The 12,938-nt window shown below is 48.6% G+C and overlaps 1 protein-coding gene across 3 annotated transcripts in view; it reads right to left on the bottom strand.

Moving 5' to 3' along the window:
• Positions 1-933: 933 nt before the first annotated feature.
• The window catches only part of HEMK1 (HemK methyltransferase 1, mitochondrial release factors N(5)-glutamine), a 76,246-nt gene continuing 64,241 nt past the window's right edge, over positions 934-12,938 (bottom strand). For all 3 annotated transcript variants that reach the window (XM_068130945.2, XM_068130947.2, XM_078765902.1), the window contains one exon: positions 934-2,052. In XM_068130945.2, the coding sequence (XP_067987046.1) occupies positions 1,995-2,052 (58 nt within the window). In that variant the 3' untranslated portion in view covers positions 934-1,994. The remainder of the gene's footprint in view (positions 2,053-12,938) is intronic.

Below are 12,938 nucleotides of genomic sequence, written 5' to 3'. Positions count from 1 at the left end.
ATCCAAATCTGTCCACAACCTTTTTAGATATCCTGCTATGTATCATTTTTGGCCCCATCTCCCAATGGTGAGGAATCACTAAAAAAATTCTAGTAGCCGGATCCGATTCCAGATCTTCACCAAAATCGAATCATTTTGTCCTTGTGATATACGTTACATCTCTGCCAAATTTCCTCCGAATCCATCCACAACTTTTTGAGATATTTTGTTCACAAACAAACAAACAGACAGGGGTGAAAACATAACCTCCATCCACCTTTGGTGGTGGAGATAATAACAACATTAATGATAATAGCATATCAATATTATTACAAAACAATATTAATACTAATAATATCCCCCCCCCCCCCCCCCCCCCTCCTCTCCAAGGGTTTTTTTTTCCTCCTTGGACAAACTCCGTGTTAACGTGTATAAATGGCTTATCGTGGCGTTTCCGTTACTGGAAGCACCCGACCGGAAGTAAAAAAAAATGTTACCACAAGCACGTATGATTACCTTTTCAAACAGTCACGACTGTTGTTTAACACTAAACTGAAAAGGAGGAAACCCGATGGTCTTGAGGCATTACATACTTAACACGTCCATCACAGACTAAGATGCCTGAGCCGACTCGACTTGCTCGGCCTCTTGGTAGGCTGCTAGCTAGGCCGCAAAGACCTTGAGCTCATAAAGGTCTTCAGCAAGTATGAAGTGCAATATTGCCCCCGAAACCTTTACAGTCCAATTTGACCTTTATTTGATGCATAACCCTATTCCTTTTTTCTTTTTTTTTTTGGTTTTGATTTTTTCCCCTCTGGGTTGAGACACGCCAAATACACCTTGGGAATGAACAAATAGTGTTCTATGATCTCAATCAAGTGCAAGAGGTGGCTGTGCATTTGAACCTGTAGGTATCTAGCCCGTTTGAACCCGTAGGAAGCAGGTGTACTAGTATTGAAAATACAATAACGTCCTTTAATTTTAATACCTGCAACATCCTTTATGTAATGCAAGAAACGTAACAATTAGCCTATTTTTGGGGGTTTACACATGCTACTGTACGAAATGTTTTATTGAGGGTGCGGGGGATCTGAAGTTTGAGGGGGCCCTGGGCCCAAATTTTTTGGAAGCAAGCAACGCCTCAGGCCTTCACCATGGAAAACAGCACGTGCATTATCGTCAACTGCTGGTGACAAGAGCACATCTTGGATGTGAGGGATCTCTTGGTCGTTCTTGTGAGATTGATTGGATATTTTCGTGCCGCTGGTCTGTTCAACCAGAACCGACTGGGGCAACACAACAACAACAGCTGGTGAACAACCCTAACATTAGTTAATTGTGAGCAAAAGAAGAAGAACCACCTTTAGAGGCCATTTTTCCCCGCAGAGCAGGGGTTGGCCTTTTTTGGGCACCGTGGTCCCCTTTTTGAAGCAATGTTTTATGGCCGGATGCCCTTCCTGCCACCAACCCTGTTAGTCACCTCTTGCGACACACAGGGAATTACCAGTGAGCTGGTACTCAATTTGCCGACCTCGGAAGGATGACAGGCTGAGTCAACCACCCTGGCGTTAATTCAGCGATCGACCGGGATTCGAACCCAGGATCCTAGGATCCCAAGCCAGCACCCTAACCGCTAAGCCAACACCAGGCTCTATTGTGAGCAATTGTGAGCAAAAGCAGTTGTGTTAATCCATAAACTCCCTAAAGCTACAGATAAGAGTATTATGATAGGAGAAAGTATTCGGGTAATATATGCATTTTGCTCAGCACCATTCTTTAAAACCATGTGTTGGGGGAAAAGGGGGCAACAAGCAAACAGTACTTTTTCCCATAGCCCCTATGGAGTTGGGCTGGAGTAACTACTATCATTGCACTGATGACCATTGATATGATGTGCAATTATGATCATCTGATGAGTACACAAGTATTGGTCAGGCCTCGTTGGTAGCTTGGTGGACAATAATGATGGGGCAGATGGAAAGAAGCAGGCATAAACCGCATTGCTTTTTTCCCACTTATTTTCCATGCGGTTCCTCGTCCTGAGATATCTTGCGTAGGATGCAGAACCTCAGCCTGCATTCAGAAGCAACAAAGCTTAGACATTTTACTCATCAAAGGTAATATACAGTACAAAAGGAATAGTAACCTGACATATTTTGATGTCGCGATGTTGACAGATTTGCCACAGTCCACATTATTGCATCATTATACATACTTGGTTTTGATTTAAATCCCTTCAGCTGTTCTCAAGTATCACATTTTTACGTGACATGAACTTTGACCTATTGATGCCGAAATCTAATCAATTCATCTTTGCATCATATATTGTATACCAAGTTTGGTCAAAATGCCATCACTGGTTCACAAGTTAGCGCAGTAACAGAATTTTTACCTAACGGGACCTTTGACCTCTTGACCCCATAATCTGATAAGTTTATCTTGACATCATTATACATAATTGTACCAAGTTTGACTTCGATCCCTTCAACTGTTCTTAAATTATCGCAGTAATGAAAACCTATCACGGAAGCACGGACGGACAACCCGAAAACATAATGCCTCCGGCTTCTTCATCAACTGAGGCATACATTTTTAATGTTTGATGTGCCCTGTACATATTTTTACTGTGACATGTGTTACATATTTAGGGGAATGTATGTGAATTACTATTCAGGTCTGTGCTTATCAATGTGTAGTCGATTAAGGGGTTGTTGTGGTTGGAGGGTCAGGAGCCCTTCTGGGAAAAGAGACCGGAAACGGAAGAAGAAAGACACGAGGTCGGAAGAAGCGACGAAGATTCTTCTTCCTCGCCCCGCTCCGACGAGAGGTGGGACCGATATTGAGCCGTGTGGAAAAGCGGCGTTCCCGAGCCCGTCTGGCGAGAGGAGTTACCGGGACGGATACCTGCCCGGTGGAGACGTCAAGCAGCCTTGGGGCCGTGCACCGACCCAGCGTCTGGCACCGTTCGCGGCCCCGTCTACAAAGACGCGTACGGGTCGCACGTTGGGGCCTAACACGCATTGCAAGCGGCGTGTGGCTTTTGCCTGCTGTACAGTACCCGCTTCGCATGGCCAAGAGGGGGCTGCAACCTTGGTTCCCGGTACGATACATGCCCGGTGGAACAACGTCCACCCGGGGTTCGTTCAACCGCCCGAGTGCGGCGAAGCCGACCATCATCTTGGTCAGGAAGGGCCCAGAGACATTGTGAGGGACAGAGACCAAAGGGGGTCGTGAGTACAAAAGGGGACACACGTATGTAAGATGGCCATCTTAATCATCTAGGGGATTGATTGTTGAGTGTGAATTGTGGATGGTGGATTGCTCGGGGGATATATCCTTGATTGTATCATTGAAATTGTATGGTATCATTACCAGTGAAATATATCATTGAAAATCAGTTTTCTCTTGGGTGGAATTCCTAGGGATTGCGTTGCGAAGGCGCATATATAATACCACTGTCTGGCGAAGTTCCTCTCACGGTCCGGGGGTCACCGAGACCAGGTAGTCACCGAGGGGACCACGTAACAGAATTGGGGGCTCGTCCAAATTACGATTTGCGGATTCGCAATTGGGTCTACGTCCGGGATCTAAAATTGTATAAAATAATATTTTAATTAATGAAAATTTATTAATTAAGTATTAATTGGTAAATTTTTGGGGAAATTGGGGTAAAGTCTTGGGTGAAGGTTAACAGGTGTTAACGATAGTCACCATGGCGTTTGTGGCACAGAACTTTGCGGTAACACCGAGTGAGGCACAGTTCCGAGCGTTACTAAAGTCGGACCTCTTGAAATTGGCCAAACATTTTAACTTGGAGGTCTGAACTAATTTGAGGAAGGCAGAGTTGCAGGCCACGGTGATACAATCTATGGTGGGATTAGGAACATGGGACGAGTTAGCCTGGGAGTGGCTACCCGAAGAACCAGAAGACGTTGAGCTCCGGAAACTGGAGTTGCAATTACGGAGCCAGGAACGGATCAAAGAAGAAGAAAGGAAAGCAGAAGAGAGGAGAGAAGAGAAACAAGCAGAGGAAAGGAGAGTGGAACGAGAACTCCAGGAAAGGTTAAAAGAAGAAGAAAGGAAAGCAGAAAAGGAAAGAGCTGAAGAAGAAAGGAAAGCAGAAAAGGAAAGAGCAGAAGAAGAAAGGAAAGCAGAAAAGGAAAGAGCAGAAGAAGAAAGGAAAGCAGAAAAGGAAAGAGCAGAAGAAGAAAGGAAAGCAGAAAAGGAAAGAGCAGAAGAAGAAAGGAAAGCAGAAAAGGAAAGATCAGAAGAGGAAAGGAAAGCAGAAGAGAGGAGAGAAGAGAAACAAGCAGAGGAAAGGAGAGTGGAACGAGAACTCCAGGAAAGGTTAGAAGGGAGAAAAGCAGAGGAGAGGAGAGCTGCAAGGGAACTCGAAGCAGAGGAGAGAAAAGCAGAAAGGGAATTAAAGGAACGTGACATGGAGCTTCGGCAGGAAATTAAATTCAAGGAGCTGGAGTTAATGAGAGAACGGGGAGAGGCACCACCCTTGCTGACGGGGTCGACACCTAACCAGAAAACCTGGGATGTGGGCAGACATGTGAGGCTGGTTCCACCGTTCAGTGAAAAGGAAGTCGCGAAATTTTTTCCACACTTTGAGAAAGTGGCTCGACAATTAAACTGGCCGGAGGAGGCCTGGACCATACTAGTGCAAAGTGTGCTGGTGGGAAAAGCTCAAGAGATTTATTCGGCGCTACCAATGGACCAATGTGCAGATTATGAGGTACTGAAGAAGCACATCCTCAAAGCCTATGAGTTGGTTCCGGAAGCTTACAGGCAAAAATTCAGGAATGCCAGGAAGAGGGAGAGTGAGACCCATGTGGAGTTTGCCAGAGTGAAAGAAAACATGTTTGATCGGTGGTGTGAGTCAAAAGGAGTCGGGAAAGACTTCGAAACATTGCGTGACTTGATCCTGGTGGAGGAATTTCAGCAGTGTGTCCACGAGGACATCAAAGTGTACCTGCAGGAAAAGAAAGTACCAAAGTTGTGGGACGCAGCCACCATGGCAGATGATTATGCCTTAACCCACCGAATAGGGGTCCACGAACCTAACTCCTTGCCTAGATCTCCGCAGGGGAGGTGGGGAACAGCAGGTGCGGAGAACGACAATACATGGCGGCGGCCTCGAGAGGATTATGGGGACAACGCGGATACCCCACCTGTTCGAAATCAGAGGGATGCGGGCCCAAGACAAACTTATATTTCGGGGGGCCCGAGGCAGACCACGAGTTTTTCCTCCGGGCCTACTTGCGCTTTTTGCAAGAAACCTGGACACTTGATGTCCAGTTGTTACCGCATGAAAAGGGAAGACCCAGAGCGGAGTCCGACTATTACGACTCCAAATGCAATGGCCATTGTGAGAAATCGCCATCAAAAGGGTTACCAACCATTTATTTCAGAGGGGTTTGTGTCACTGGATGGAGCCTCGACTAACCGGAGACCGGTTAGGATATTGAGGGACACAGGAGCACATCAATCTTTAATGCTTGAAGGCATTTTGCCATGGTCCGAGGAGACGGCAACGGGGGATAGTGTTCGTTTACAGGGGATCGGGGGCGGTGTTAGTGCTCCACTTCATGTCATCCATTTGGAGTCCGATTTGGTGTCAGGACCGGTCACCATCGGTTTACAAGCCACACTTCCTGTAGAGGGTGTATCTGTGGTTATCGGGAATGATTTGGCCGGGGGTCAAGTTTATGGTAACCTGAGGGTTGGTAAAGAGCCCAGCAGGGAAAATAACACCACACCAGCTCGGGATGGCGACAAAAGTACCAAGTTATTTGTAGGGGGACTGAACTTCAAAACAGAGGAAGAAGTTCTGACCTCTGTCTTCAACAGATATGGGCCGCTGGTGGAAGTGCGGTTGGTAAGAGACAGGGAAACGCAACAGTCAAGAGGGTTCGGCTTTGTCACGTTTGCAAGCACAAAAGACGCCAGAGAGGCAGAGAAGAATTGGAATGGCAAGGATTTTGAGGGTCGGACCATAACAGTAGGGAAGGCATTTCGTAGGCGTCGAGAGGTCGACAGGAGAGTACAACTGGGCGGTAGTTTTGGTGGTGGCCGCAATCAAAATTATTATGGAGGCTCCCTGAGTTACGGCAGCTCCCGAAGTGTTACGTGGTCCCCTCGGTGAATACCTGGTCTCGGTGACCCCCGGACCGTGAGAGGAACTCCGCCAGCAAGCTGTATTATATATGCGCTTTCGCCACGCAATCCATATGAATTTCACCCAGGAGACAACTGATGTTCAAGGATATATTTCCAATGGTAATGATACCATACAATTTCAATGACACAACCATGGAGATTTTCCCCGAGCAATCAACAATACACAACCATCACCAATTCCCAATTCACAATCAATTCCCTATGATTAAGATGGCCATCTTATACATGCGTGTCCCGGTGAGTACTCACGACACCCTTTTGGTCTCGGTCCCGCACAATGTCTCTGGGCCCCTCCTGACCAAGATGATGGTCGCCGTCGCCGCACTCGGGCAGTTGAACGAACCCCGGGTGGACGTGTTTCCACCGGGCAGGTATCGTACCAGGCACCGAGGCTGCAGCCCCTCGTGGCCACGCGAAGCGGATACGGTAGAGCAAACCAAACCCCACGCCGCTTGCAAGGCGCGTTAGGCCCCAACGTGCGACCCGCACACGTCTGTTTGGACGGTGCCGCGAACGATGCCAGACGCGGGGTCGATGCACGGCCCCACGTCAACTTGACGTCTCCACCGGGCAGGTACACGTCCCGGTAATTCCTCTCGCCAGACAGGCTTCGGAACGCCGCTTTTCCACGCAGCGCAAGGTCGATCCCACCTTTTGTCGGAGCGGGGCGAGGAAGAATAATAATCGTCCTTTTTTCCTCGTGTCTTTTTCTCTTCCGTTTCCGGTCACTTCCGTTTCCGGCCACTCCCTCAGAAGGGCTCCTGACCCTCCAACCACAACAACTACACAACAACTTAATATACTACACACGGATAAGCAAAGACCTGAATGGTAATTCACATACATTCACATAAATATGTAACACTCCCCCCCTTCAAGAAAGAAAGTTTGAACCCAGCGAAAACTTTCTTTGCCGGCCAATTTGGAGAAACAAACCAGATAACTCAACCCCCCCCACATTATCCGTTCCCCCCGGGCACAGTTATCACTTAAAAATAAAGCAACCAAAATTTCACCACAACCCCTCCAGATTACTCCCTCTGGACTAAGTACCAACAACAACATTGTCCCTGCCAAATCAAACTCCATCTCATGACCCTCTGACTTTGACCGTCAGTTTCTTGGGAATGAAGGTTAAGGGGTTGATCAAAGGTCCAAAGTTAAGCAACTCGATAGCACTTTTTCCGGGAGGCCAAGCCGAGTATTCACTACATGGATGCCTTTAGGAACGCGGAGTTCACGGTTAGTCCGTGCAGGAAAGTTCTCTACATGGGCGCCTTGAGGAACGTGGAGTTCACGGTTTGTCCGTGCATGAAAGTTCACTACATGGACGCCTTTAGGAACGGCGTTCACGGTTAATTCGTGTAGGAATCTTGGCTCGGCGGCTCCGCCGCCTTCAGTGCTTCAACTTTTCAGAACTTCCCTAATAATTAGGGTGGGACCACTGGTCCCTGTAGTCCCATGAATAGCGGTCTCCTTCTCGGCCACTACTTTGCCAATCCTTCCTTCGGGAGCGGCCGTAACTCAGGGAGCCTCCATAATAATATTGATTGCGGCCACCACCAAAACTACCGCCCAGTTGTCCTCTCCTGTAGACCTCTCGACGCCTACGAAATGCCTTCCCTACTGTTATGGTCCGACCCTCCAAATCCTTGCCATTCCAATTCTTCTCTGCCTCTCTGGCGTCTTTTGTGCTGGCAAACGTGACAAAGCCGAACCCTCTTGACTGTTGCGTTTCCCAGTCTCTTACCAACCGCACTTCCACCAGCGGCCCATATCTGTTGAAGACAGAGGTCAGAACTTCTTCCTCTGTTTTGAAGTTCAGTCCCCCTACAAATAACTTGGCACTTTTGTCGCCATCCCGAGCTGGTGTGGTGTTATTTTCCCTGCTGGGCTCTTTACCAACCCTCAGGTTACCATAAACTTGACCCCCGGCCAAATCATTCCCGATAACCACAGATACACCCTCTACAGGAAGCGTGGCTTGTAAACCGACGGTGACCGGTCCTGACACCAAATCGGACTCCAACTGGATGACCTGAAGGGGAGCACTAACACCGCCCCCGATCCCCTGTAAACGAACACTATCCCCCGTTGCCGTCTCCTCGGACCATGGCAAAATGCCTTCAAGCATTAAAGATTGATGGGCCCCTGTGTCCCTCAATATCCTAACCGGTCTCCGGTTAGTCGAGGCTCCATCCAGTGACACAAACCCCTCTGAAATAAATGGTTGGTAACCCTTTTGATGGCGATTTCTTACGCTAGCCATCGCATTCGGAGTTGTAATAGTCGGACTCCGCTCTGGGTTGTCCCTTTTCATGAGGTAACAACTGGACATCAAGTGTCCAGGTTTCTTGCAAAACGCGCAAGTAGGCCCGGAGGACAAACTCGGGGTCTGCCTCGGGCCCCCCGAACTATAAGTTTGTCTTGGGCCCGCATCCCTCTGATTTCGAACCGGTGGGATATCATAGTTGTCCCCATAATCATCTCGAGGCCGCCGCCATGTATGGTCGTTCTCCGCACCTGCTGTTCCCCACCTCCCCTGCGGAGATCTAGGCGAGGAGTTAGGTTCGTGGACCCCTATTCGGTGGGTTAAGGCATAATCATCTGCCATGGTGGCTGCGTCCCACAACTTTGGTACCTTCTTTTCCTGCAGGTACACTTTGATGTCCTCGTGGACACACTGCTGGAATTCCTCCACCAGGATCAAGTCCCGCAATGTCTCGAAGTCTTTCCCGACTCCTTTTGACTCACACCACCGATCAAACATGTTTTCTTTCACTCTGGCAAACTCCACATGGGTCTCACTCTCCCTCTTCCTGGCATTCCTGAATTTTTGCCTGTAAGCTTCCGGAACCAACTCATACGCTTTGAGGATGTGCGTCTTCAGTACCTCATAATCTGCACATTGGTCCATTGGTAGCGCCGAATAAATTTCCTGAGCTTTCCCCACCAGCACACTTTGCACGAGTATGGTCCAGGCCTCCTCCGGCCAGTTTAATTGTCGAGCCACTTTCTCAAAGTGTGGGAAAAATTTTGCGACTTCCTTTTCACTGAACGGTGGAACCAGCCTCACATGTCTGCCCACATCCCAGGTTTTCTGGTTAGGTGTCGACCCCGTCAGCAAGGGTGGTGCCTCTCCCCGTTCTCTCATTAACTCCAGCTCCTTGAATTTGATTTCTTGCTGAAGCTCCATGTCACGTTCCTTTAATTCCCTTTCCGCTTTTCTCTCCTCTGCTTCGAGGTCCCTTGCAGCTCTCCTTTCCTCTGCTTGTTCCTTTTCTCTTCTTTCCTGGAGTTCTCTTTCCACTCTCCTTTCCTCGGTTCTTTCTTGTGCTGTTTTCTCTTCCAACCTTTCCTGGAGTTCTCGTTCCACTCTCCTTTCCTCTGCTTTTTTGTCTTCTAACCTTTCCTGGAGTTCTCGTTCCACTCTCCTTTCCTCTGCTTGTTTCTCTTCTCTCCTCGCTTCTGCTTTCCTTTCTTCTTCTTTTAACCTTTCCTGGAGTTCTCGTTCCACTCTCCTTTCCTCCGCTTGTTTCTCTTCCCTCCTCTCTTCTGCTTTCCTTTCTTCTTCTGCTCTTTCCTTTTCTGCTTTCCTTTCTTCTTCTTTAATCCGTTCCTGGCTCCGTAATTGCAACTCCAGTTTCCGGAGCTCAACGTCTTCTGGTTCTTCGGGTAGCCACTCCCAGGCTAACTCGTCCCATGTTCCTAATCCCACCATAGATTGTATCACCATGGCCTGCAACTCTGCCTTCCTCAAATTAGTTCGGACCTCCAAGTTAAAATGTTTGGCCAATTTCAAGAGGTCCGACTTTAGCAACGCTCGGAACTGTGCCTCACTCGGGGCTACCCCAAAGTTCTGTGCCACAAACGCCATGGTGCCTATCGTTAACACCTGTTAACCTTCACCCAAGACTTTACCCCAATTTCTCAAAAATATTTACCAATTAATAATTAATTAATAAATTTTAATTAATAAAAAATTATTATTTTATTATTTTATACAATTTTAAATCCCGGACGTAGACCCAATTGCGAAACCGCAAATCGTAATTTGGACGAGCCCCCAATTCTGTTACGTGGTCCCCTCGGTGAATACCTGGTCTCGGTGACCCCCGGACCGTGAGAGGAACTCCGCCAGCAAGCTGTATTATATATGCGCTTTCGCCACGCAATCCATATGAATTTCACCCAGGAGACAACTGATGTTCAAGGATATATTTCCAATGGTAATGATACCATACAATTTCAATGACACAACCACGGAGATTTTCCCCGAGCAATCAACAATACACAACCATCACCAATTCCCAATTCACAATCAATTCCCTATGATTAAGATGGCCATCTTATACATGCGTGTCCCGGTGAGTACTCACGACACCCTTTTGGTCTCGGTCCCGCACAATGTCTCTGGGCCCCTCCTGACCAAGATGATGGTCGCCGTCGCCGCACTCGGGCGGTTGAACGAACCCCGGGTGGACGTGTTTCCACCGGGCAGGTATCGTACCAGGCACCGAGGCTGCAGCCCCTCGTGGCCACGCGAAGCGGATACGGTAGAGCAAGCCAAACCCCACGCCGCTTGCAAGGCGCGTTAGGCCCCAACGTGCGACCCGCACGCGTCTGTTTGGACGGTGCCGCGAACGATGCCAGACGCGGGGTCGATGCACGGCCCCACGTCAACTTGACGTCTCCACCGGGCAGGTACACGTCCCGGTAATTTCTCTCGCCAGACAGGCTTCGGAACGCCGCTTTTCCACGCAGCGCAAGGTCGATCCCACCTTTTGTCGGAGCGGGGCGAGGAAGAAGAATAATCGTCCTTTTTTCCTCGTGTCTTTTTCTCTTCCGTTTCCGGTCACTTCCGTTTCTGGCCACTCCCTCAGAAGGGCTCCTGACCCTCCAACCACAACAACTACACAACAACTTAATATACTACACACGGATAAGCAAAGACCTGAATGGTAATTCACATACATTCACATAAATATGTAACAGAAGGAAGGATTGTCAAAGTAGTGGCCGAGAAGGAGACCGCTATTCATGGGACTACAGTGACAAGCGGTCCCACCATAATTATTAGGGAAGCACTGAATGCGGCGGAGCCGCCGAGCCAAGATTCCTACACGGATTAACCGTGAACGCCACGTTCCTAAAGGCGTCCATGTAGTGAACTTTCATGCACGGACTAACCGTGAACTCCACGTTCCTCAAGGCGCCCATGTAGAGAACTTTCCTGCACGGACTAACCGTGAACTCCACGTTCCTAAAGGCATCCATGTAGTGAATACTCGGCTTGGCCTCCCGGAAAAAGTGCTATCGAGTTGCTTAACTTTGGATCTTTGATCAACCCCTTAACCTTCATTCACAAGAAACTGACAGTCAAAGTCAGAGGGTCATGAGATGGAGTTTGGCTTGGCAGGAGTCCAACGGGAAATTGAACATGTAAAGGGCAGGGACAATGTCGTTGCTGGTGCTTTGTCCAGAGTGAATTACCTTTGAAAATCTCTGGGGGGTTGTGTGAAATTTTGTTGCTTTATTTTTTAAGTGATAACTGTGCCCGGGGGGAACTGATAATGTGGGGGGGGGGGGGGGGGGTTGAGTTATCTGGTTTGTTTATCCAAGTTGGCCGGCAAAGAAAGTTTTCGCTGGGTTCAAACTTTCTTTCTTGAAGGGGGGGAGTGTTACATATTTAGGGGAATGTATGTGAATTACTATTCAGGTCTGTGCTTATCAATGTGTAGTCGATTAAGGGGTTGTTGTGGTTGGAGGGTCAGGAGCCCTTCTGGGAAAAGAGACCGGAAACGGAAGAAGAAAGACACGAGGTCGGAAGAAGCGACGAAGATTCTTCTTCCTCGCCCCGCTCCGACGAGAGGTGGGACCGATATTGAGCCGTGTGGAAAAGCGGCGTTCCCGAGCCCGTCTGGCAAGAGGAGTTACCGGGACGGATACCTGCCCGGTGGAGACGTCAAGCAGCCTTGGGGCCGTGCACCAACCCAGCGTCTGGCACCGTTCGCGGCCCCGTCTACAAAGACGCGTACGGGTCGCACGTTGGCGCCTAACACGCATTGCAAGTGGCGTGTGGCTTTTGCCTGCTGTACAGTACCCGCTTCGCGTGGCCAAGAGGGGGCTGCAACCTTGGTTCCCGGTACGATACATGCCCGGTGGAACAACATCCACCCGGGGTTCGTTCAACCGCCCGAGTGCGGCGAAGCCGACCATCATCTTGGTCAGGAGGGGCCCAGAGACATTGTGAGGGACAGAGACCAAAGGGGGTCGTGAGTACAAAAGGGGACACACGTATGTAAGATGGCCATCTTAATCATCTAGGGGATTGATTGTTGAGTGTGAATTGTGGATGGTGGATTGCTCGGGGGATATATCCTTGATTGTATCATTGAAATTGTATGGTATCATTACCAGTGAAATATATCATTGAAAATCAGTTTTCTCTTGGGTGGAATTCCTAGGGATTGCGTTGCGAAAGCGCATATATAATACCACTGTCTGGCGAAGTTCCTCTCACGGTCCGGGGGTCACCGAGACCAGGTAGTCACCGAGGGGACCACGTAACACATGATGAATCAATGTGAATTGCCATAAAGGATTGTTTAAAGGTTATGCTATCAACTTGCAAAAACTTTAAAAGGAGGAAAACAGTAAACCAGGTGGAATCAAAGGGAGGCAAAGCTCAATATATTTATATTTATTTATAAATTATAGGGGCCTTTTCTATGCCCCTGGCATTTAACCCAAGAATACGTAGCAATCCTCTA

Source organism: Myxine glutinosa, chromosome 11 (assembly GCF_964187855.1).
Source record: "Myxine glutinosa chromosome 11, kmMyxGlut1.1, whole genome shotgun sequence".
NCBI classification, from domain to species: Eukaryota; Metazoa; Chordata; class Myxini; order Myxiniformes; family Myxinidae; genus Myxine; species Myxine glutinosa.
This window is presented reverse-complemented; position numbering and strand designations above follow the sequence as displayed.